The 26,648-nt window shown below is 44.4% G+C and overlaps 1 protein-coding gene across 1 annotated transcript; it reads left to right on the top strand.

The window, feature by feature from the left end:
- The first annotated feature begins 928 nt into the window (after window positions 1-928).
- On the top strand, window positions 929-26,252 carry LOC147430864 (Ankyrin repeat family protein). The gene is made up of 6 exons (XM_086494463.1): window positions 929-1,121; window positions 1,294-1,385; window positions 25,175-25,253; window positions 25,357-25,454; window positions 25,557-25,652; window positions 25,735-26,252. The coding sequence occupies exons 1-6, from the start codon at window positions 986-988 to the stop codon at window positions 25,795-25,797; spliced, it is 564 nt and encodes a 187-aa protein (XP_086350589.1). The 5' UTR covers window positions 929-985; the 3' UTR covers window positions 25,798-26,252.
- Window positions 26,253-26,648: the final 396 nt, after the last annotated feature.

The following is a 26,648-nucleotide window of genomic DNA, read 5'->3' as shown; positions in this document are numbered from 1 at the left end:
CGATACCCTTTTATATGTGAAAATTGTGAGAAAAAATGTGCACTTAATGGGATTATCATATTCTTCACCTTTAAATATCATTCTCAAATCCCTTCCCACTCTTTGGCTCTTCTTTTTGCCTTTGGGAAATTGGACCTTCTTCTTTGTGTGTCCATTGTTGGGCTCTAGCCCATCATACGAAAACCAACCGGTCTTGTGTTGTGCCATCATCTTGTTGTCAACAACTCTAACATGCCTTTGTGTGTGTGTGTGTGTGTGTGTGTGTGTGTGTGTGGTTGATTGTATAGTAGGCTCTTGCTCTAGGCAACACCTTCAAATAGATTTTTGTTGCAATTAATAGTAGCATGGCCTCTCACTTTGCATCATTATACGGATTGTGCACTAGCTTTGAAGTGCGCGGGTCATGTCTATGGTGAGTGGCTACCCCGTCAATGGCTTTTCACCAACAATGATGCTATTTTTCACATTATACTTTCCACCCATGTCGACACTTATTTGGGGTGTACAATATTAGCCTCCACGTGGAACGCCCATAGCTCAGCCTCATCACTATATCACACCGGCAGCTTCAATGGGATCAATGGTGAAAGAATGGGGGCCATCTCAATCATGGGCCATTGGATTTGGTCGCCCGAAGGTGGCCTGAATTGACAAATTTGGCCCATATTTACAAATCCGTCAACATTTACAATATAACATACTATTTTCCCGTATAATTCCATGATAGCATGCAGGAGTAGTGGCCAGAGCACATGGCTCATTGTGAGGAGGTCGAGGTTTCAAGTTGTGGGGCGTAGCCTACCCGACTTTAATTTAATGTTTGCTCCGAATTCATCAAATGGCCACCCCCCCCTCCCCCCCCGGCCAAAGAGATCCCATTTGAAGCTGCCCAATTATGTGGAAACACACCTAATTTGGTCACTGAACTCTATTATTACGAACAGATCAGGGCAGCATAAACCTTGACGCAAACCCGAGCGTACCTATGGCGGTGCCAGTTTCAATAGAGGAGGAGGACGATGATTTTGAGGAAGAACAGACTTTTAATCGCCCTTCCGATCTCAACAACCTGCTTACGGCAGCAGAGCTTGGCAACGCTCATGAGCTCTCTCAAGCTCTAGGTGACTCTCTCTCTCTCTCCCCCATTGAAAACACTTCTTTGGCTAAAGGAAAAAAAGAGGCCGCATGCGTGCACACGGGACCTCACCGACCCACTCCCTACACACTCTCTGTGGCATATGTCAGTAACGTGTACACGGTTGACTGGAGAGCTGATATTAAATTTTTCTGTAGGTCAGCTAAGCGTGAGTGTGAATGATGCTGCTGAAGATGGTGACACTGCCCTACATTTAGCATGCCTCTATGGTCATACCCACTGTGTTCAGGTTTGCATACCAAGAGCCATTGTAAATTTCTGAAGCTGATGGTTTTATTGGGTTATGCACGAACATCACGTGTCTGCAATGTTTTCAGTTTCCTTTATAGATGAACTCGAGCTTTTTCAGACTATATTGGGTGTAATAATGTTTAAAGACCTTACTAGCTTGAATTATATGGTCCATAGGATGGGTTGGGGGAGGGGGAGGGGGAGGAGGCGGAGGCGGTGGTGGAAGAGAAGGAAGAGAAGATGGTATAGGGGAGGATCATTGGCGCTTGTGGTGCCATCTCCATGCTTTGATGAGCTATCCATGCTGCTATTATTCTGCAATGTGGCGAGGTAGTGAAAGCCATGGAATCCAAGTGATTATCTACAGTGCACTAAGAGTGTCTTCCATGTTTAATTGTGTCTTATTGTTTGAGGAACAGATTATATGTGCCGGAATTACTATGGGGCAATGCACGGGTGGTACAAACCAACATGACGATGTAAACATTGGCAGAAACCAACATTCTATTGATCCATCAATGGACTTAGGCACTCAGAGGAACGAACTTAACCACTTTGTTGACACAAAATAACATTGGGTTGATGTGTCAAATGCTCGAATCACTTCGGCAAAAACCGCCATTAGATCGATGTACCGAAAATGTATTTTATGTTGCTTGACGTGTATATCTGTATGTGAGTGTCTGTTCCATCATCTTGCAAAGAGCTTTGCAAGGAGCAGTCCCTCCTCTTTTTGGTGTTTAGCCTGCAATCACCCTTTTTGCTGGTGTTTTGGTGGCCTCATTATTGCAGTGACTAGTTGGCACCATGTGCCATCGGGATATTCATTGACATAGACTCAAAACAACGGAAATTGCAGGGAAAGTATGTCAAGCTTGAATTTCTGAGACAACACAAAGGATTTTGTTATTACATTGGTCAACAAGTGTGTTACCATTGTTTAGTGAGACCACTCACATAGTTAGAGTTACAGTTAATGCCATGGCCATCAATTTATAGGCCCAGTGGATTCAAAGCTACTTTAAAGCATCTACCATTTACAAGTGTGACCTGCAAAAACTCTCGAGAAAAGTTCACTTTAAATCTGCAATTAAAGCTTATGCTAAAAATTTACCATGCCACTGTCAGAATAGGCAGTGGAAGATGCAATGAAGACAAGAAGTGGCCTTCAGTCCAGTGGACACCATGACTCCGATCTGGCTCAACTTCGATAAGATCCTTTGACAGGAGAACACTTGAAATGCCATATGCATGAACAAGGCAATTGTGGAGAGATCAAGAGACAGGACATCAGAGAGAGAGAGAGAGAGAGAGAGAGAGAGAGAGAGAGAGAGAGAGAGAGAGAGAGAGAGAGAGAGAGAGAGATGGGAAAGGCTCTCCATGCTGATAACAAATTGCTCAAACAAGTGATTAAGGGTGGTTTGCCATAGCTTTGACGTTCCTCAATGGATAGACCCAAGGTACACACAACTGTGATTTTTGTTGCCATTTGCTCCTGCACACAAGACCACTGACACGGTCTCCACATGGTCATCACCTCTAACATGCTTTGGGAGCATTGATCCGGCGTATCTCCCCCTTGCGACATCTGATTTGGATCTGGATCTTGGACGAGAAACTCTGCCACTGCATGAGGAGGAAACTGGCAACTATACTATAAGAGGGTCTCCACACATTGCCATTGCTGCTACCCAACAAAAACACTGGGCTTGATCAGAGAAATGCCAGAGTTGGCGAGCAAAAACGCTAGGAGCCTATATGGCCATGGAACCAAGTCAAAACCTCGAGCTATACATGGGTGGAAAATCCAGACATGAGAAAACTACAAGCACAGTAAAACCGGCTCGGAGGGCGGTAAACTTTAGCTTTCACCCGATTGTTTACTTGAAAAACTTTACTCGAACTTTATGACACAGAGGAACTTCACAAATAAACTTGTGACTGGAATTAACACTCCAAACAAACCAAACAAACCACAGCCTGGCAGCTAGAGTGCTACCAAGCAGACGACACCTTGTACGCCCCAAAGACTAGCGTGTCTTTCGTTGTTTCTTTATTCTTATTGCGAATATACGATTTGAACACTTTCACCTAATTCTCACCAAGCTGTCCAAACCTGTCCATGGCTGTAATTGCAGGTTTTTGACCCAATTTCGCAAGCATAACGATGCAAAAACCTATGGAGGTCGAAAGTACATGTCAAGGACACTTTCCCTTGTGATTTGGAAGCTTTCCAGTGAGCTGCAGGTCAATTTCAGCGTGCTGTAATCCCCTGTTTTTATCACTGTTAGGTGCCCAAAGCCCTGTTTAAGCATCCCAAGGCTTTCCTAAGTCTCGCCCGCCGATGTCCTGCAGTTTAGGTACGAAACCCTAAACCTGTAGAAAAACACAGCAGGCTGTAGTTTTCTGTTTTGAATCGTTTTGGGTGGAGCGAGCACGTCTATGCTTGCCTCAGGTGCTCCTACACGCAATGGGACAATTCCCCACGCGAGAAAACTCTCTATTTTCACAATCCTTTGTGATGGAACTATGCATACATGTAGGGGATTAGCCTTGGCAAACGTGCATAAAACCCCCAAAACTGTACATGCCACATGGTCATCGGAGAAGCCCAACTAGTGGGGCATTACCATATGTGCAAAGGGGGGAGACAGATGCACGAGAGCAAATCATCGCGCTACATAGAGCAAGCTAGAAGGCAAGCTTTCCATTAAAGCTGCAATTACCTGCACCCACTACTCACACCCACGTTGGAGTCACTTAATCCACAAAAATCAGCCTCCTCTCTCAAAATGGGCGCCCCGAGTTGGGATGAGAGTGGCAATTTTGTCTGGAGCCGCCATGTCTCCCTTATGCCTCTATTGGGTTAATTTCCTAGTATTCACCAACTTATAAGTGTAGCGAGGGGCCTAAATGACTTTGAATTGAGCCTAGACACCCTTTTATTGCTTGGATTCCAGTGTCGACTGGCCCGACCATCTCGTGGCGACTTGCCCTTTCTGACTGCGGGTGAAACTGTTGGTCGTCGGTCGTTTCACACTGGCCAATGTCCGACCATTTGTGACTTCAAGAAGAGGGTCCTAAAAATTAAATAAAAATCAAGGGAAAGAAACCAACAAATAAGGTTAGTGGTTGCCATAGCCTCGTGACATACCCCCCTCTTGAATCCCAAACGCCCTCAATTGCATTCCAAATATACATACCATAGATGATTTAGTGTGATCAGCACCCTTTTATCATTGCATGTATCTGCAGGAAAGGTCATGAAACATAGATACAAGTGACTTAATGAGACCTTCATATATTTGTCATTTCATCTATGATAGAAGTGAGCATAATACCTTTAGCATTTGTAGAACAGTGTCCACTTCTATTGCATTGAATCCATATGTACATTTGTTGTGCTAGCTCCATCATGACCCCTCCTTCGAACACGTTGGGTTGTGGGACATGCCGCATGGGTAGGCTGTAACCCAAAGGCCACAAGGTAAAGGTGCAATACATTTGGTGACTCCAAAAGTTCACTCTTCCATCCACTTTGCATCCATAGGTGAATAGTTCTTCAACTTCACCAAATAGCGTCTTGCAATCCGTCCCTTAACTTTTCTTTCCTTATGTGCCAAAATCTGCTCAGGTACCAAGATCTCATCAAGTTCCTCAACTTCTGACTGATCTTCATCTGGTATATCTTCTGGCACGTTACCCACAAAGGATCTTAGAAGACTCACGTGAGACGCATTATGAATCTTCCAAGTGTCGGGCAATTTCAGCCTATAAGCAACATCGCCGATCTTCTCAAGTACTTGAAAAGGCCCATAGTAATGCATGCTGACCTTCGGAAACAACCTTTCCTTGCCCTTCATCTTCTTTAATCTTGCCTTTTCAAACGGTAGAAGTACCCAATCACTAGGTGAAAACAACAATTTACGACGGTGTCAGTTAGCAACCCTTTTCTGCTTTGCCTGAGTCTTCTTCAAGGCAAGCTTGATCTTGCTATACATTTCATCCATGTTCTCTACATATCGATGCTTTGCCTGAGTCTTCTCCAAGACAAGCTTGATCTTGCTATATATTTCATCCATGTTCTCTACATATCGATCTGCCTTAAAAATTTTGTCCTTTGTGTGCAAAATGAGAGGAACCTTTTTGCCACCCTCAACAACCTCAAAAGGTGCCTTGCTTGTTGACGAATGCACCGTACTGTTGTACATATACTCAAGCATAGGTAGATACTGTTCCCACTTGCTCTTATTATCTGACACATGACATTTCAGTAGATTTAAGATAGTGGAATTAGCCTCTTCTGACTGCCCATCAATTTGTGGATGATATGAGGATGAAAACTTGAGCGTGGTGTCCATGTTTTCAAACAAGCCTCTCCAAAATAGGCTCGTCATATGAGGATTATGATCACTGACAATAGACTGTGTTATACCATGGTACTTGAACACATTGTACATAAATAACCGTGCCATCTGGTTAGATTTCATCTTCTTCCTGACAGGAATAAAAATGGGCCTGCTTGTTGAACCTACAAATAATGGTCCATATACCATCATTTCTTGTCGGTGTTCTTGGAAGATCAAAGATAAAATCCATAGCAATGCTTTCCCATGGCTTATCTGGAATAGGCAGTGGTTGTAACAACCCCGGTGCCTCTTGCCTGTGAAACTTGACCTTTTGGCAAATCACGCATGCTTGCACAAAGGCATCCACATCTCTCCTCAGAGTAGGCCAATAAAAGAATGTCTTGACTGCTTTCACTGTCGCATCTATACCACGATGCCTTGCATACTGTGGAACACTGCTTTCTACCATAACCTTATGTCGCAATGGCCACGGCCAGTAGCTCTTTCTCATAGATTTGCATCGTCTTTTCTGGCCCTTGCAAGATTCTGCTCTCGTAAGCTACTACCCGACCATCTTGCACGAACACTGTCCCAATTCTATTGCCACACGCATCACACTGGACCACAAATGACTTCCTAAGGTTTGGTAAGACAATTACTGGATCCGAAGTCATCTTTTCCTTTAAGAAGTTAAAAGCTGAAATCTCTTTTTGTGTCCACTTGAACGTGACCTCTTTCTTTTGCAAAGCATGTAGGGGTGAAGTAATCTTGGCAAAGTTCTTGATAAACCTTCTGTAGTAAGAGCATAAGCCCAAGAAGCTACGGACATCATCCACAATCTTCAAATTTGGCCATGTCCTAATTGCTTCAACCTTGGCAAGATCCATTCAGATACCATCCTTTGACACTATATGGCCAAGAAAGTGAATCTCTTCCCGGAAAAACTCACTTTTCTTAGGATTAACAAACAACTTGTGACTGCGTAGCTCTTCCAAGACAATGGTCAAGTGACGCCTATGCTCCTCTTCATTCTTTGAGTAGACTATCATGTCATCAAAGAATGTGCCAACAAACTTTTGATGTGGGTGGAAAATCTGATCCATCATCCCTATTAAACGTAGCTGGAGCATTTGTAAGACCGAACGGCATCACTAAGAACTCAAACAGATCAAATGTCGTCCTAAACGCAGTCTTGTGCACATCCTTTGGCCTGATACGAATTTGATGGTACCCACTCTTAAGGTCTATCCTTATGAAAATTGTAGCACCCTCTAGTCGGTCAAGAATATCATCAATCCTTGGGATAGGAAACTTATTCTCTATGGTTTTCTTATTCAACGCATGGTAATCAATAGCAAATACACATGCGCCAAGAGCCATCCTTCTTCTGCACTAGAAGCACTGAGGAGCAAAAGGGTGAAGAACTAGGTTGAATTAGCCCTTTCTCTAACAACTCCTCTACTTGGCCTGTAATCTCTTTCTGCTGAGCCACACTAACCCTGTAGGGAGGCCTATTTGGTGGGCTACATCCTGGCACCAAATCTATCGCATGATCCTCAGGCCTCTCCGGCGGTAATTGAGACGGTAATGAATAAAAAAAAACAGTCACTAAACTCTCGTAAAAATGATGACCTTTCTTTATCTAACATAGATAAATTTGACTGACAATTATCTGAAACATCACGTGCAAAAATCAAGTACGCAGAAAGATGATTCTTAATTACAAAAGTGATAGCCGAAGCAGATACAATAGGGACAAACTCCCCTTTAAGCTGTACATCAAGGATGTCAGTTTTACCCCTATGCTGAAGGGTGATCTTTTTGTTGAAGACATCCAGCACTCCATGTATTCAGAACATCCACGGGATTCCCAACAGCGCATTGCACCCTTCCAGTGGCATGAGGTAAAATTCCTTTGTGTCCACTTATGAATGAATATGCAGACGCAGCTTTCCAATGATAGGCGGAATACACTGTGAGTGGCCAGGACATGCCAACCTTGCCTCTGTTGTGTACCCCATCTCTTCAGCTTTAATGCCCAGCTTGATGGCCAACTCTGGTGAGAAAATTTGCTTTAGCACGTGGATCAAAGAAGATAAGTGTTGTCTGGTCTCTGACTTTACTCCACGCTCTGCATAGCTCACTGGCATGTGAACTTGGCCTATCACCCACCATATCTCGCACTAGACCTACCGTGGCTTTTGTCTTCTTGCCTTTCTGGTCCTCTTTATCATCCGAATCAGCTGATCTTGTTCTTTATATCAATTTGTAGCAAAGTACAAGGGTGCTCGCATATGAAACATTTGTTCTCAGCCATTAGAACTTTCTTTTCCTTGAACGTCTTGCGCACAAAAGGCTTTTTTTTCTGTTCTTTAGCTTGTGCTCCAGACGTTTCGACTGAGTCCTCTAACCCCTGGGTGTAAGGTGCAGCGAAAGTGAATGTTGAACTTTGCTCAAAATGAGTGCTACGAACTGTGCTCAAGGGTTCCTTTTACTTACGGAAGGGAGAGCCTTCCGTTCCTTTAGTGAAAGAGTGTAGTGGACACAAACAAAGTGGATAAACATTGTGAATGAAGGTGCTGAGACTGAGAGATAGAGAGAGAAGAATACGACACCAGATTGTTGTCAAACCCTCCTCCGAAGGCCCCACTCTCTATGGCGAGAGCGGTCTACTATTGATTGCACAAATCTCTACAATGCTTTGGACTTGCCGGCGATGTCGACGACGATGAGGACGACGACGAGACTGGTTGAAATTTGAAAACGCTAAGGGCTGAAATCTGCAAATCTTTATCTGTTGAATTCTGACTCTATGTCGATGACGACGATGCGTTGAAAACGCAGATGCTGAAATCTGAATTTTCCGGGCTGAAAGTGCAAGCTTCAATGGATCTGACCGTGCGGCGAGGATCTGTTGTGGGAAGGTGAGATTTGCGAGGTCGGGACTTGTTCTGCGGAAACTGATTGTTGACAACTGAAAACGCTGGTGCTTCTTGATGTCCTGTCGCGATGAATCTGCAAAACGCTATGGGCTGATCTGCAAACCAAAACGCTAGGGCTGAAAACTGTTTTCTGTTACAAAAACGCTAAGGTTCCTACTGTCTCGTTGTAGTCGGGGCTGATCTGCCATACAAAAACGCCAGGGCTGGTCTTGATCCAATAACGCTAGGGCATCTTGGGGGGTCCTGTTGAGAAGGTGCTTGTTGAACGCGAAGTTCCTAGTGCCTCTTCTGCCAGAAAGTGCTAGCGCTAGGTTTTCTTATATATTAACTTAGGGAATTTGGCCTACCTAGTTTCTCAACAAAAGTCACTTAATAAATAAGTGAAAAATGGCTAAAATAGGGAAAATAGGTCTATGCACTGTAAAAATGCTCCTGATGGGTTTTGATGGAAATCTGATGATCATGCTGTGTGCAACCAGAGGATATGCATCTATTCTAAGTGTTTGGATATGCACGGTCTGCGAACAGACTCACAAAAGTGCCAGAACACTTCCTATTCTAGAGTGACTGAACTGAACTGAACCCTTGTCATGAAGTAGCTTGTCCACGTGCACATAGGGTTAGGTGTGTCACGTGACACTGGGACATTTCAGGAGTCACTTCGATAACGGGCTTCTTTGCTGAATTTTTCTTTTGCTGACCCCTTTCACATTCCCTTGAAACCCACTGTCCTCTCCCTTCAACGAGGCAAGACCAATGTTGGCAACTTCCATAAGCTGAGTGAGGGTAGCCACTCTGTTCTTTGTATAGTAATCTCGAAGCCCTTTAGGCAGCCCACAACAATATTCTGAATCTGCTTTGTCAGTGGCACAAACTTGTAGGAGGTAACTAAGAGCGACGCTTTACAAAACTTCTGATTATACTCCAGTTGGCTCTTGCAAGTAGCCGTAGTGAGTTGGTGCCAATCCGTCATGACATCGGCCTCAAATTCATTTAACAACCACGCAGATGCAAACATGTGCTTGAAGTATACCCATGTGGTGGGTGCCTGTCCTTGCATCGACAGTGTCGTCCACCATGTAAGCGCATTGCCTTTTAAGAAAATGGCAACTTTCCTAACCTTGGAGGCCTGTGTAGAATCCCCCCCTGCATAGGTTGTATCAAATTGTTGGAGGAAAGTAAGAGCCTTTGCCTTATCCTCAAAGCGGCTAAAAGTATCAAACTTTACAATTGCTCCATCTTCTTTGTATGCTTTTGGCTTTTCCAGTGCTCCCAAATTGTCATAGGGAATTGTCTGCAACATGGGCATTGTAATAGGGATCATCGGGGCCGCTTGGCCATTGACATTTTGTGTCATGGTGCCATATGTGTCTGTTGGTCGAAAAACCAGCCATGCCAAAATTGCCCTGTGGCACCCCAAACTAGCCCGGATTGCACTGAAACCCTTGCTACATGCCAATATTTCCATACACGGGGTTTGGCATCATGCCTTGCATACCCCCAAACATTGTTCCTACCATATATTGCTGGTTTCCAGGCGCATAACCAGCCATGCTCTAAAACACCCATCCACCCCCGAAATACCCAGGACGTACCGTGAGTGGTGGAAAAACCTGTTGCATAGCCTGGAAATCGATTCCCTGTCCATTTAAAGCAACATGCGTACTTTGAAAGGTGGTTGGTTGAACTGGTAAAGCGTGTGGAATAGGCGTCCTAACCACTTGTTCGTGGACAAAAGGAACTTGTCTTGGAGCTTCACGTGAGTGCAACATGTGAGTGCTCCCTGCCTACTCAGACGCACAAGGGACTTGGGCTTGAGCCTCAACAGGCTCTATTGCATGAGACGGTTGCCTTGTGTGCTGTGACACTGGCGGCGCTTCTAGGATTCTGCACCAACCGAGAGAACACATTCATAGCAGCAACCAATTGTGTCTTGAACGCATCCTCGTCTAGTTGCCCATATACCCTTTACCTTGTGGAGCAGTCAAATCAACAAAAGGTACAGATAGGGGTGGCCGTGAATTCTCGCCAACCTTGAACACTGGAGGAATAGCTTGTCTATCTTGTGAAGAGGAACTCTCTTCCCTGGCGTCGTTTGTCCTGTCAGCCATAGTGTAATTCCAAGTTCCTGTGCTCTCTGTCTTTTCTGCAAATCAACCAAGGCTCGCTCTTCAAGGAAAAAGTGATTCTGTCCTGGCTACGGAACATGAAACCGGCCCGCAAGGCGCTAAACGTTAGCTTTCACCTGATTCTTTACTTGAAAAACTATATAACACAGAGGAACTTGTCACGGGGACGTGGCAACTGTTAACTATGTCACGAGGACGTGGCAACTGCTAACTTTAGTTGTTGGTTTCTTTCCAAGGGGTTTTGTTTTATTTTTGAGACCCTCTTCTTGAAGTAGCAAACGGTCAGACATTGCATGGCCAATGTGAACGGTAGTTTCACCCGCAGATGGGTAGTGGTCGGCAATGGAATTCGTATGGTAAGAGGATGTCTAGGATCAGAGCAAGATCATATAGGTCCCCCCGTCGCACTTAGCAAGTTGGTGGATACTAGGAAGTGAACTCAATAAAGGCTTAGCTAAAGTCAAGGTGTGACTGCCAACAGAAAGTACCCGACAGTTGGGCCACATTGCACTTTTGGATGCGGTCCCAATGAGGATAGATGGTCAGAAGACCAGTGGGAGCCCAACGGAAGCATCTCCTAAAATTTAAGGAACTGCTATTTTGGGCTGTGAAATGTGTTCGCGTCACGAGCCACGCATTTCCAGGAGAACATTTTACAACTCTGCTGCGAAGTCAACTGGGCGATCAATTGGGATATTTTTAAGCGGCGAACCCGAAAATGCTTGTAAATGCGCCAAGTGTCACATTTTTGTGCACTTTCCAATGCAAGGAAGAGTTGGCGCTGAACTTCGAGAAGGAAGGCTCATTTTTCTGCTTCTGTCACAGGTTAAGAGCTATGGAGTGCTTCAAGGTGGAAAGGTACGTAGTGTACGGTACGGTTTAGGTACGTATGGAACGTAATTCCATACTGAACCAACCTTTAGGTATGTGATAGGTACGTACCATTTGTAAAAAAAGAAAATAACACTAAATTTAAGTTCACAAACCTTTCAGAAGAGAGTCTTTTGTAATCCTGGTCGATTAAAAAAGTCTAAGGCTCTCTCCCCTTCACCCTATTATCCCAATCTGAAAGCGCCCCTAGCGCGAGTGGTCCGTGGAGAAAACGCCCAAAAAAAAAAAAAAAAAAACACCCCACAAAACAAAACAAAATAAAAATAAAAATGCCGTACTGTATCGTACCGTACGGAATCGTTAGGTACGTACGTACGGATTCCACCTTGGAGTGCTTCCTTTCCCTCTTATGTACAGTGCGGTGCCAGGAGTGATGCCGTGCACGCTACGCACTGCCCTCTCTCTCCCCTACGAGCAGTATGTTATGCCCCCCTAGTGGGCTTTTCATTTGACCAATGTACAGTTATGTGGGTCATGCGCGATTGCCGAGGCAAGAGCCTCTTGCACAGGTACTGGATTAGCTAGCGGCTAATCCCCTGAAGGTATAGGTGAATTCGGAGAGGTTTCACGCCAGAAATCTTGTCCGATTTAAAGGGCAAGTAGCCCTACAGGTGCGGGAGCTCGAGGTCTTGCTACAGATGCGACCGGCACAAGAAACGGAGCCCAAAACAAGGAATTACTGCTGTGTATTTTTGCAGGTTTAGGGTTTTGGCCCTAAACGGACCCTAATACCCCCAGGAGGTTCTGGGACGCGATGGGACCGCTGTGCAGGTGAACTGGCACATTTTCAGGGCAGAAAACAGAGAATTCAGTGTGCTGCAGATTCTCGCCAGGTTTTGCAAAGTGTCCATATGCGTCGGGAAAGTCACCTATTGCGTGGGGATACTGACTGTGAAGCGTCCTAGTATAGTTATGTTGTCGAAATCGGGCTAGAACAGGTGTTTCTTAGCCTAGATTGTGCTGGGCAGCTTGTAGGAGATCACAGGTTTTATTCCCTCTGTTAAAGAATAAAGAAATACCGAAAGGAGCGCCAATTTTGGGGCCTACAGGTTGTCGGCGTCTGCTCGGAGCATTCTAGCTTCCGAGCCGTGTGTGTACTTAGGTATTAATCCCTGTTACAGGTTACCCTTTGCAAAGTACTCTGTGTGTGTCTAAAGTAAAGAATTTCGGGTGAAAGCCAAAGCTTACCACCCCACAGGCCAGTTTCAAACTTCACGAATAAACTTGGGATTGGAATCAACACTTCAAACAAACCAGGGCTTGGCAGCTAGAGTGCTACCAAGCAGACAAACAACACCTTGTTCAGATGATAAAGAGGATCAGAAAGGCAAGAAGCCTAAACCCAGAGCAGGTTTGGTGCCAGATATGGTGGGTGACAGGCCCAATACAGGTGCCAGCGAGTTATACAGAGCATGGGGTAAAGTTAGAGATCAAATGGCACTTATCTTCCTTGATCTAGGTGCCAAAGCAAACTTTATCTCACCAGAGTTAGCTATGAAGCTAGGTATCAGAGCTGAAGAGATGGAGTACACGGCAGAGGCAGGGTTGGCATGTCCTGGCAACTCAGAGTGTGTTACTCCCATTATTGGAAAGCTGTGTCTGCATATTCAGTCATATAAGAATTTTATATCATGCCATTGGAAGGGTGCAATGCGATACTTGGAATTCTGTGGATGTTCAGAGTACATGGCGTGTTGGATGCCTTCGGCAAGACGATCACCCTTCAGCATAGGGGGAAAACTCATGTTTTGGATGTAAAGCTCAAAGGGGAGTCTGTCCCTATTGTATTTGCTTCGGCTATCACTTCTATTATAAAGAATCATCTTTTTGTGTACTTGATTTTTGCACGTGATGTCTTAGATTATTGTCAGTCAAATTTATCTGTGTTAGATAAAGAAAGGTCAGCATTTTTGTGAGAGTTTAGTGACTGTTTTTTTGATTCATTACCGTCGTAATTGCCGCCAGAGAGACCCGAGGACCATCGGATAAATTTGGTGCCAGGGTGTGCCCACCAAATAGACCACCCTACAGGGTTAGTGCGGGGCAGCAGAAAGAGATTATGGGCCTGGTTAAGGAGTTATTAGAGAAGGGGCTGATTCAACTTAGTTCTTCATCTCTTTGCTCCCCAATGCTCCTAGTACAAACAAGGCTCATGGCGCATGTGTATTGATTACCGTGCGTTGAATAAGAATACCATCAAGAATAGGTTTCCTATTCCAAGGATTGATGATATTCTCAATCGTTTAGAGAGTGCTGCAATTTTCAGCAGGATAGACCTTAAGAGTGGGTATCATCAGATTCGTATAAGTCCAGAGGATGTGCACAAGACTACGTTCAGAACGACATTTGGTCTCTATGAGTTTCTAGTGATGCCGTTTGGTCTAACAAATGCTTCTGCCACGTTCAACGGAATGATGGACCGGATTTTCCGCTCCCATCAACAGTTTGTTGGGACATTCTTCGATGACATGATAGTCTATTTGAAGAATGAAGAGGAGCATAGGCGTCACTTGACCATTGTGTTCGAAGAGCTTCGCAGTCATCACATGTTACTTGTCAATCCCAAGAAAAGTGAATTCTTCTTGGAAGAGATCCACTTTCTTGGCCACATAGTGTCAAAGGATGGTGTCAGAATAGATCTTGCAAAAGTCAAAGCTATTAAAACATGGCCAGACTTGAAGATTGTGCACGATGTCGAAAGCTTCTTGGGATTGTGTTCCTAATATAGAAGGTTTATCAGGAATTTTGCAGAGATAGCATCACCTCTTCACGGTTTGCAAAAAAAAGAGGTCACTTTCAGATGGACCCAAAAAGAGATTTCAGCTTTTAATTCCTTAAAGGAAAAGTTGACTTTAGATCCAGTAATTGTTTTGCTAGATCTCAGGAGTCATTTGTGGTCCAGTGTGACGCGTGTGGTAGTAGCATCGGAGCAGTGCTAATGCAAGATGGATGGGTAGTAGCTTATGAAAGCCAAATTTTGCATGGGCCAGAGAAGACTATGCAAGTCTATGAGAAAGAGCTCTTGGCCGTGATTCATGCGCTTTCTAGTTGGAAGCACTACCTTTTAGGTACTGATTTTGTTGTCCAAAAAGACCATCAGACCTTGCGATACTTCTTGACACAGTCAAAGCTATCCGAAAAACATATGCGATGGGCAAACATTCTTTCCATGTTCCACTTCCAGATTATGCATGTGGAAGGCAAGAAGAATGTTGTGGCTGATGCGTTATCAAGGAAGCCACAAATTTGAGCTGTGTCAATTCCCTATCATCATGAGCTGGATGACATGAAGGAACAGTATGCTACTGATGAAAATTTTGCAAGGATATTTGAACAGTTGCAAGAGGGGCGACATCATGAGCAGTACCTCCTCAAAGATGATTTTATGATGATGCATGGCAGACTTTGTGTCACTAGGCCATTGCGACATAAGGTCATGGAAGAGAGTCACGTCCCACTGTATGCAGGGCATCGTGGTATTGATGCGACAATTAAAGCGGTAGTGACATTCTAGTATTGGCCTACCTTGAGGAGGGATGTGGATACCTTTGTGTGAGCATGGGGGGTATGTCACGAGGACGTGGCAACTGTTAACTATGTCACGAGGACGTGGCAACTACTAATTTTAGTTGTTGGTTTCTTTCCAATGATTTTTGTTTTATTTTTGAGACCCTCTTTTTGAAGTTGCAAATGGTCGGACATTATATGGCCAATGTGAACGGTAGTTTCACCCGCAGATGGGAATTTGGTTGTCACTAGAACTCGTATAGTAAATGGATGTCTAGGCTCAGTTTAAGATCATGTGGGTCCTCCCGTCGCACTTAGCAAGTTGGTGGATACTAGGAAGTGAACTCAATAAAGACATAGTGCCAAGGTGGAGTCACCAAGGGAAAGTACCCAACAGTCAGGCCACATTGCATTTTTGGATGCGGTCCCAATGGGGATAGAAGGTCAGATGATCAGTGGGAGTCCAACGGAAGCATCCCCTAAAATTTAGGGAACTGCTATTTTGGCCCACGAAATCTGTTCGCGTCATTATCTCCGGAATGACAAGGGGAACATTTTAGAACTCTGCTGCAAAGTCAACTAGGAACCGGTTGGGAGATTTTTAAGTGGCAACCCCGAAACGGGAAATTGCTTGTAAACGTGCCAAGTGGCACATTTTGGTGCACGTTCCTCTTGCAGAAGAAGATAGCGCTGAAAATTAAGCTGATGGAGCTCATTTGAGAGATTTTGTCACAGGTTAAGAGCTATTGACTGCAAGCTTTCCCTCTCATGTAGAGTGTGGTGCAAGAAGTCATGTCCTGCACACCTCACACTGCTCTCTCTCTTCCCCACGTGCAGTAATGTGATGCCCCACAAGAGGACTCTTCATTTGACTTATGTACAGCTGTGTGGTTACAAGCGTTTTTGCTGAGGCAAGAGCCTCTCTGAGCATGAACAAGAGTAGCTAACTGCTACTCCAGAAGCAGGCACCGGTGAGGGTGATAACCTCACTGTGCAGGTGCGTTTTCAGTGCTGGTTATACGCTGAATTTGGACTGTTTTTCAGCCATACGAATGCCAGAACCATTGGGGACAGTGCCCCACTGTTAGAGGACAGTTCAGGGACTGTTTAGGGCTGAAAACAGGGCAAAAACCAGTAAATACAGCGTGCTGAATTCACTGTTTTTGGGCAGAAATCAGACGGTTTATGTCAGTGGAAGTGAGTTCCAGTAGGGGAATTGGTTTCGGGCAAGTTTTGAGGGTGTTATGCTACGGAAATTTTGCCAGAACAGATGATATCTAGCTGGATACAGGGAAAGAATTTCCAGGGCTCTTCTTGTAACTTACCCTCTTAAAGTATAAAGAAATACCGGAAGGGGCGCCAATTTTGGGGCCTACAGGTTGTTGGCGTCTTTTGGAGCATTCTAGCTTCCGAGCCGTGTGGGTGCTTTAAGTGTTAATTCCCGTTGCAGATTACCTTTACAAAGTACTCTCTCTCTCTCTCTCTCTCTATCTATCTATCTGTCTAAAGTAAAGTAAAGAATTTCGGGTGAAAGCCAAAGCCTACCGCCCCACAGGCCAATTTCATTCACCTTCCTTCATCTTCATCAGAGACACAAAGACTTGTAGGTGCATAGAACTCGTTAGCTTTCTTTCTTTCTGAGGACCAGGATTAGGTGGTGACTCCTACTTTCTTGGCAAAGCGTAGATGACCTATTCAATCTTTGGAGGACGGTGTGGTACACGAGTCAAAGGTTGTACGTCTTTGTGATACTCTGGTACGGGACATGTATGTTACCTTCTAGCATTGTGAGCTAGACAATGGAGTAGGATGTCTCAACTAGTTCCTAGAGGAGGCATGGCGGACCTTTGATTTTTTCTATAACCATAGCTATTGATGTGGGCATGGTGTATTGGGGTAGGAGTATGCATGACACAGGTTTCTAGAGTCTGGCGGACTCTGATGGCGGTTGCTAGCACTTGTTGCCATTGGAGGAGAGGATTGTCTATCTTGGGCCTGCGATATTCTGTAGAGAGGTGTGCTTGATACCTTTGTCACTTTAACTCCTAGATTCTTGGTCTTGTTGTGTACCCAAGCCCTGAGAGGGGTGTTAAGAGTTTTGGAGGTTATCTCTTGGGTTTTTCGTCTAGATCTTGTGAGTGAGGGCTTCTTTGTGGTTGCGCGTGGCCTTTTGAGGCTTTTCTAGAGTCTAGGCATCATGGGGGACTTTTCCCAGATTTTGTCTGGTGTGCCCCTTGTGTCCTCCTTTTGGGTGCCCTACTTGTATGATTTCGACCTTCATATTCCCATTTATCTAACATGGGTTATTGAGATGTGGGTCGGGCATTTTTATTACTTACTATATTAGAGGGGGGGCAGGCATTTCTTACATTGTATTGTGTAGAGCTTTGTATTCTCTTGTTAGTAGATTGCCCCGCAAGGCTTATCCACTCTTGAGAGTTTGCCACCTTTCCAGTATGACCCCGACTCCCCTAGCTTCATCTCTCACGTAGTGAGAGAAACATAGTGATTCGACAGGATCTCTGGCAGCTCTATATCAGACAGACTCGGATCACATCTTCCCACCAATGGAAGATGTCACACTACAGAGATCATTTTCTTACCATACTGGAGGACGGGTTCTACATGCCACACAACTCACGGGTGGCGATTGGGCAGCTCAGAGTGTCATCACACAGACTAGAGATCAAGGTGAGGCGAGCTCATGACATTCCGAGGGAGGAGAGAGTCTGTCGAGTATGCAGAGAGGAAGTTGAGAGTGAGGAGCATTTTGTTTGCAGATGCAGAGCTTATGCTGACATTAGAGGCCGATATGAGCCACTATTCAGAGGTCAGCCTACCCTTCGAGAGATCGTGCACTCTCGAGATTAGAGACAACTGGGGTGCTACTTGCCAGAGATACATAGACACAGGGATGCATTTCTGCAGCCACCTAGAGAGACCCAGGTGGGGTGTCACAAAGTGATGATGTGGCTACGGAGAGCAAAAACCCTAAAATTCCTGCAAACCCTAATTTTTGCCAAAAACCCTAATTTTCGGAAATCGCGGAGGCTAAAAAAAAAAGAAAAAAAAGATGAGCGATGCAAATCTTGCTTTTTCTCTATGCAATGAGAAAGAGAGAGAGAATGCTTTTGCTTTCAAGTTTTGACTCTGTGTGAGAGAGAGAGAGCAATTGCTTTTGATTTGAAGCTTTTGGGGCTCTGCTTTTGGGCATCCCTTGTAACCTTTAAATTAGTGGTGAGGGTTTCACTTCTCAGAGCATCTGGATGCAGAGTCTGAGAGTGAATCCCGACCCACTCTCTTGTACTTTGAACTGATTAATACAAAAAGAAATTCCGAAAGGGACGCCAGTCTTTGGGGTCAATATCTCTAGGCACGGAACTCCGCCGGGCCAGTGCAAATCTATTGTGATCTGTGAATTGTTTTGAAGTGGTTATTTGGTGCTGTCGCGATCGATTCTTGACTTGGAGTGTCCAAGTCTGTTACAGTGGTATCAGAGCACGACCGATTTCTCTTCTACAGGAAATCCGATCCCCAATTTTTTTTCCGCGGCACCTATGGCTTCACGCAAGGATCAGACGACTCCCTCTGCATTTGGAGATGCGGACATGGATCACAACGAAGATTCATGCAGAGAGTATGGCCCGCCTTGGCCTACTCAGGCGGAGCGGCGAGAGATGGAGCGTCGCCAGTTGATCAACGATGTAACGAAGATGATGCTCAATTGTGCGAAGGATCCAAAATTTGCAAAGTATATGAGCGATGGCAGAAAACCACTACACCCACTCTCAAGAAACCTTCTGCTCACAAGAAATAATCAGAGAAAGAATTAGAAGAGGTGGTTGATGCACGGATTGCTCAGCTTTTTGACGCGCAAAAGAAAGCCAAAAAGCACGGCAAAAAGGAGAAGAAAAGCACTGACTTCCGGGGATATTTGGGTCGTCAGTCAACTTTTGATAAGGCAAAGAAACAGAAGAAGCGTGTTCGATTTGAAGGAGTACTTCTGACAGTTCTTCTAGCTCTTCAGATTCGAGCGAAGAAGACAGAAAAGGTAAAAAGCGAAGCAAGAAACAATGCTTCGGAAAGGGCAAGAAAAAGGCAAAGAAGGCTAAATCTCGCCCAGAGCCTGACAGTTCTACTGAGGACTCGTCTACAGACAGCTCAGATTCTGATGATGGAAACTTCTATGCGAATAAGAAGAATTTTTACAAAGCCAACCAGTATGACTTTCTCGAAGATAAAAGCAAGAAAGTCCGAGAGTTTAAGGAAGGTGGCCACCCGATCAAGTTTGATACTTTTTTAGGATACTCAGATGCTTCGAGGGCTTTGTCTTTTATACAGCAGTTTGACATCGCTTTCGCGGGAGGACGCTATTCAGAGCACTCCAAGATTCGAAGAGCTACCTCTTACCTTAAGGGGAATGCTCGTACTTGGTGGTCCACGCTTCTTTTAAACAAGACTGCGCCAGTTAAATGGTTGAAGGTTAAAAAGCTTTTTATTTCTTCTTGGTTGACGCAAGAATATGAACGAGATATATGAGCTACTTGGAACCATCTTCGGATGACCAAGAAACATACAATCAATGCTTATTGTGAAAGATTCTGGAGCTCTTTTCTACCCGCCTCTTCATTCAAGAACAGATTGAGCGGTTCACCTTGGGTCTTCCTACAGAGATCCCAGATCACTGCTTGCAACAGAAGTCAGCTTCTATTAAGGAGTTGATGAGTCATGCGAAGCTGGGCTTTGCCATTCACTCTGGTAGTCTGACCTACCCCACAGATGAGGCCATGACACAACGAGCCGAACAGACTTCTGGGAATGAAAGTAGAAAGAAAAAGAGCAACCCAGAGAAAAAGGATGCACGACCCAAGCTTACTCCTGAGGAGAGAGCTCGCTTCATCAAAGAGGGGAAGTGCTTTGGATGCGGGAACAGGGACATATCTCTGCGAAGTGCCCTAAAAAGACACAGAAAGAACAGAATGATAAAGACAACGACAGGCTTGAGAGTTCGAGAGCAGTTGAGGAACGTGGCAGAAAAGGTAGATAGAAAAGCAGAACTGGTACCACATGGCGTGGGACCTGCACCGAATCTAATGAATGAAAGTACAAATTTTGCCGCTTTTGGGGCAAAGTGAAGGATCAGGAAGCTCTTTTGAAGGAGCCAAGGCCAACTTCTTTTCACTTGGAATTGGCAGCTCGATTTGGAATTACGCATGACAGACTGACGCCACAGGCGGAGGTAGTTCGACTGGCACCCGGATGGGATGCCTCCATTACATCGAGCATTGGCAAACTCCGTTTGCAATGACAGGGGTGCACGCGAGTGACGTTCTACTCAGGATCCCTTGGTACCACAAGAACTACGCCGTGGTTGACTATCGGGCCGAGAAAGCGACTTTGATAAATGAAGGGCCTAGAGATTGTACTTGATGAACTTCGGTTTCTTACTCACTCTTTTGGGGGAGAACTGAACGATGGATAAAGGTTGAATATGTTTTGACCTGATCAAAAGAACGCCAAGATTTTTCTCCACACTCATGCCAATTGCTTTTTAGAGGGCTTGAAGATCAAACCATTGATCTGATACCTGGAAGTACGCCACCGAACCGGCCACCTTACCGTGTGAGCCGAGTACAGAATGAAAAGATTATGAACCCAGTGAAAGACCTCTAGAAAAAGGGTCTTGTCCAACATAATACTTCACCGTATTGCTCTCCACTGTTGTTGGATTTGAAGAAAGACGGATCTTGGAGAATGTGCATTGATTATAGCGCTCTCAACAAAATCACCATCAAGAACAGATTTCCGATTCCTAGGATCGATGATATACTTGACAGGTTACAGGGATCGTCGTGCTTTAGCAGGATTGACTTGAAGGGTGGATATCATCAAATCTGAATCGCGCCGGGAGACGTCTACAAGACAGCCTTTCCGACGACTTTTGGATTATTTGAGTTTTTTGGTGATGCCTTTTGGCTTAACCAATGCTCCTGTGACATTTAACCGGATGATGGACGGGATTTTTCGAGAGTACAGGCTATGTGTTGGCACTTTCTTTGATGATATCATTGGTTTCTCCAAGAATGAAGCAGAACACAGAGATCATATGCTTCAGAGATACATTTTTTTTGGGACACTTTGTCTCAGCAACATGAGTGCAAATGGATCCGGCCAAGATAGACACTATCCGTGATTGGCCCGATTTGAAGAATGTCCATGAAGTTGAAAGCTTCTTGGGACTGTGTTCGTACTACAGACGGTTCATTCGAAAGTTTGCAGAGGTTGCTTCCCCTTTGCATAGTCTTGATACTGAAAGGAGTCCCTTTCTCGTGGGGATCCACAGAGGTGACTGCCTTTCAGACATTGAAAGAGCAATTGACTACAGGACCAGATTTGACTTTTCCGGACTTGCAGAAGTCATTTGAAGTATTTTGTGATGCTTATGGTTGTAGTCTGGGTGCGGTCTTGATGCAAGAAGGCCATGTCATTGCTTACGAGAGCCGATTGTTCTCTAGGCCGGAGATGACAACACAGATTTATGAGAAAGAGCTTTTGGTGGTTATCCATGCTCTTACTCAGGAGGGCTACTTGATGAGAAAGACTATGTTGTGCGTTACACAGCCGTTGCGGGAAAAGGTTATGATTGAATGCCATTGTCCACCTTTTATGGGTCACCGCGGAATTGCTACCACCATGAAGGGGTATAGAGATACTTCTTTTGGCCGAGACACAAAAAGGATGTGGAAGAGTTTGTGCGCAGTATGCCAGAAGGTCAAGTTTGACAAGCATAAGGCACAGGAATTGTTAGAGCCTTTACCCATATCCACCCGCCCCTGGGAAAATATTGAAATGGATTTCATTTTTGATCTCCCGAGAACAAAGAATGATCATGATGATTTTCCGATTACATGGCACGTCTGAGACGATTGTCTTCGACAGAGACCCCAGATTTATGAGTTTGTTTTGGAAGGCAATTTGGGAGAACATTGGCACGCAGTTGCAGTTCTCGTCATCGTTCCACTTGCAGACTGATGGGCACATCTGAGATTGCCAATTCAGTGGTTTTAGATTTATTGAAGTCTTGTATCTCGGATCAGAAGACTCAGTGGGAAAAGAACATACCTTTGGTGGAATTTGCCTACAATAACATGATACACTCTTCGACGGGGAAGACGCCATTTCAGATTGTTGAAAATGCTCCGAAGGTTCCATCCTTCCTGAGCACGAAAGATTAGATATTTGAAGCGGATGAATATTCACGAGATTTGGATACGCCACTTGCAGACTGATGGGCACATCTGAGATTGCCAATTCAGTGGTTTTAGATTTATTGAAGTCTTGTATCTCGGATCAGAAGACTCAGTGGGAAAAGAACATACCTTTGGTGGAATTTGCCTACAATAACATGATACACTCTTCGACGGGGAAGACGCCATTTCAGATTGTTGAAAATGCTCCGAAGGTTCCATCCTTCCTGAGCACGAAAGATTAGATATTTGAAGCGGATGAATATTCACGAGATTTGGATACGGCTTTTGCCAAGGTTCGCGAGACTTTGCAGAAGTCTCAAGAACGATAGAAAAAGGCAGCGGATCGCCATCGTCGCGACTTGAAACTGAAGGAGGATGATTGGGTGCTCTTACGTTTTGAGAAGGCACGCCTATGAAAGAAAAAGGGAAAGGAGAGGCTTTTTCTAAAGCTTAGTATGCGATACTACGGACCTTTCCAGATAACTGAAAAGATAAATGATGTCTCCTTCCGATTGAAACTGTCAGATACTTGGAGGATTCACAATGCATTGCATGTGAGTCTCTTGAAACCTGTTAAGGGTGATGTGCCTGATGATGGGGAGCCTGATGAGCAAACCGAAGTGGAAGAAAACGAGATCCTTGTTCCTGAACAGATTTGGCACATTAAGGATACGAAGACTAAAGGTAAAGTCTGAAGGCGGTTCTTAGTTAAGTTCAAGAACTTTCTTGCATTTGATGCGAAGTGGATGGAGGAGGAGGACCTAGCAGATACTCCTCGGATTGTGAAACTTTACCTCGATGTTTTGGTTTAGCATAGTCTACTCCAAATAGAACCCATAAATTCAGCTTGGCCGAAGATCTGGTGCAGTGGGATGCTCAAGAGGGGAGTTACTCCGCTCCTTTGTCAACAGATGCCTTGATTTTGATACTAAAGTCATTGATGTCTCTTTGAGCTTCAGGGATACTGAGAGCTGACAGTATTTTGCTGGATGACTTTATGAAATGGAATTCTTGATAATGATACTGATCTGTTCTTGACTTCTATTGAGTGCAGGAACTGATAGACGAAATGATTGCAACATTTTGGTCTGATTGATCTCAAATAGACATGGTTGCAATAGGGGTTAGTCAATCGGACATCGATGAGGTCCCGATTGGACCTAGATGTGATTGCTAGATACATTGCCGATAAATCATGGTCTAAGATCTGAATGAATGTTGAATGTCATGTGATGTCCTGTGATGTCGTGTGATGTGACTGTCGATTTTGTACATGTGCTAGAGTGTGTTCCTAGTACATAGGTACTAACAGTCAGTGTCTGCTAAGACGGTTTATGGCTTTTGTCGGTTTTGTAGATGTAATCGCGGTCGATTACAATGCTTTCAAGAGGGGGGTATGTCACAAAGTGATGATGTGGCTACGGACAACAAAAACCCTAATTTCTGCCAGAAACCCTAAAATTCTTGCAAACCCTAATTTTTGCCAAAAACCCTAATTTCCGAAAATTGCGGAGGCTAAAAAAAATAATAATAATTTAAAATAAAATAAAATGATGAGCGACGCAAATCTTGCTTTTTCTCTACGCAATGTGAAAGAGAGAGAATGCTTTTGCTTTCAAGTTTTGACTCTGTGTGAGAGAGAGAGAGCAGTTGCTTTTGATTTGAAGCTTTTGGGGCTCTGCTTTTGGACATCCCTTGTAACCTTCAAATTAGTGGTGAGGGCCTCACTTCTCAGAGCATCTGGACGCAGAGTTTGAGAGTGAATCCCGACCCACTCTCTTGTACTTTGAACTGATTAATACAAAAAGAAATACCGAAAGGGGCGCAAGTCTTTGGGGCCAATATCTCTAGGCACGGAACTCCGCCGGGCGGGTGCAAATCTATTGTGATCTGTGAATTGTTTTGAAGTGGTTATTTGGTGTTGTCGCGATTGATTCTTGACTTGGAGTGTCCAAGTCTGTTACATGGGGGGGGAGACAGTCACAACTTACAAATTTTTTTCAGAGAGCTACACCCCTTTCACTCCTAGACCCACAGAGGGGAGTAACCCTTCAGCAGGTTGAGACGAACTGGGCCACGTCCGCGTGCTAACGGATGTCAGGCCCCACGAGTGCACGCAAACAAATCGAGGAGATCCGGACCCGAGCACAGTTGTTGAGGAGAGACGAGCCCAAATGATGGCTCACACAGCTGTGTTCATTAGGGCAGCCCTTGCTCCCGACCTTCCCATGTACTTCATTTTACACCCGCCCATTAGCAGAGGATGGAGCTTATGGTCGTACTACCCTGAGCATATAGACATGCTCATATCCCTAGTACTAGAGCTCCACCCATCCCCATAGATCCCCTCATCCACCAGAAGTCCTTTTCTTTTATTCTGTACCAGTTTGAACTATTTTGTCTTTTCCGATAGACGGAGGACATACACACATGTATACTTGATTTGTCTCATAGGCCGACTTTGGCCTCACATAGACGTTAAAAAGCTCTCTCTCTCTCTCTCTCTCTCTCTCTCTCTCTCTCTCGTCACCATGCCTTCCGCTGCACTTTGACACAGGACACACCTGCATTGCAAGATAGACTCTTATTCGGATACAAACAAGTTTTATGACACCTTTATTTGATGTTTTGGCTGGTTGAATTTGGCCCTTCTCTTTTAATGCATTCAGTAAGCATTGCTACTGGAAATAGGTCCGATTTCAGTTTTGCTTTATTTCAGATCTTACTGGAGGCTGGGGCGTCAATTGATGTGAAGGACGAGGATGGAGCTATACCCTTGCATGATGCATGTGCTGGAGGTATGCCAGTGGGCTTTCACATGTTTGTAGTGGGTATTATTACATACACATGTTGTGTAACTACGTCAATGTAGATGAATTACCAGTATCTTACGTTTTTCAGGGTATGTGGAGATCGTGAAGGCCTTGCTAACAGCTGCACAAGGGGATGAGCAAAAGGTTAAGAGACTTCTAGAGACGACCGACATTGATGGAGATACAGTAAGTACACAAAGTGGGGGAGAGGGAGAGTTTGCATGCATCTAAATGAAGAGATATACAGGAGCACTTTGGACATGCAAATGATTTGTTTGAATTTTACAGCCTCTACATCATGCAGCTCGTGGTAACCATGGAGTTGTAGTTGAGGTGCTTCTCAGCTATGGAGCATCACCTAGCCCTCGGAATTATCAAGGAAAGGTAAGTTACAGGTCTTGGCCGCTAGTGTTGTTCCTTGAAGTTGCAGAGTTGCATTAGCTGAGTTTGCTTATTCATCTTACAGACGGCAGCCGAGCTCGCTGATGATGCAAATGTACAAAAACTTTTGGAGGCAGCTGTGTGCTAATAGAGACATTTTTTATTTCAAAGAGTGCACACGGCGATAAATTCAGAGTATAAATGTCATTTGTTATTTTTATGCAAGTTTTTTTTTTCCCTGGTATTGATCGTATTCTCATACAATTTTGTTCTTGCGTCAAAAAACCTGAGAAGCAGCAAAGTTCTTGTATTTAAAGTTGTATTGTCCGTGTCAAATGTAACCATTGTTCGGTTGCTCAGCCAAAGGTTTTGGGTTTCCTTTTTGGTTCGGAAGGCAAATACCTCCAGATGGATGGTTGGGAATGGTCGTCTTGGCCCAGAATTTTGGAGTGAAGGGTGCGACAATCTCGTTGTGAGCCTTCCCCATGTTGGTTGTTATTTACTTTACATTGTGCAAGTTCAATGGGTGACTTTAACCCGCATCCATAACCTGTTTTTTATATCTAGTGTGCTACCATAATTTTGCACAGATTATTGGGAGTAGTCAAGCTTTTTCTTCTTTGTCGTTACAGAGGTTCCTTTAAGTGAATTAGGTTTTGTCAAATTTTAACTGTCTTTGCATGGACGGTTTGTACATGACGGTTACATTTTGGTGGGCATCTGATGATGTCAACATGCAGTCTAGAAGTCATCTAGAGCCAACTTGGAGAGATGCTCTAGTAAACTCAGGTCCAACACTATTAGAGAGGTTTTTAGAACATCTATTGGATGTCTTTATTCTAGTTGCCTGCTGCCCTACATAGGGGTACTCTTACAAGAAACGGAAAATTACCAGAATGTAATTTGTGGAAATGCCCTAAATGTCCTTTTAATCCCAATATATTGAACTCCAAATTATCCCTCATTTTGGTAAATCTTCTTCAAATTCTTAAAACCGTG

This window comes from Adiantum capillus-veneris, chromosome 21 (assembly GCF_014529385.1).
Source record: "Adiantum capillus-veneris isolate H3 chromosome 21, ASM1452938v2, whole genome shotgun sequence".
Taxonomy (NCBI): Eukaryota; Viridiplantae; Streptophyta; class Polypodiopsida; order Polypodiales; family Pteridaceae; genus Adiantum; species Adiantum capillus-veneris.
Note: the sequence above shows the minus strand (reverse complement) of the source record. Positions and strands in the feature narration are given on the sequence as shown.

Excerpts from the sequence above, each read along its gene's own strand:
- LOC147430864 (XM_086494463.1), top strand. The coding sequence starts at position 986 with ATGGCGGTGCCAGTTTCAATAGAGGAGGAGGACGATGATTTTGAGGAA. Across the intron at positions 25,254-25,356 it reads GCATGATGCATGTGCTGGAG|GGTATGTGGAGATCGTGAAG; the intron begins GTATGCCAGTGG and ends TACGTTTTTCAG. Across the intron at positions 25,653-25,734 it reads CTCGGAATTATCAAGGAAAG|ACGGCAGCCGAGCTCGCTGA; the intron begins GTAAGTTACAGG and ends TTCATCTTACAG.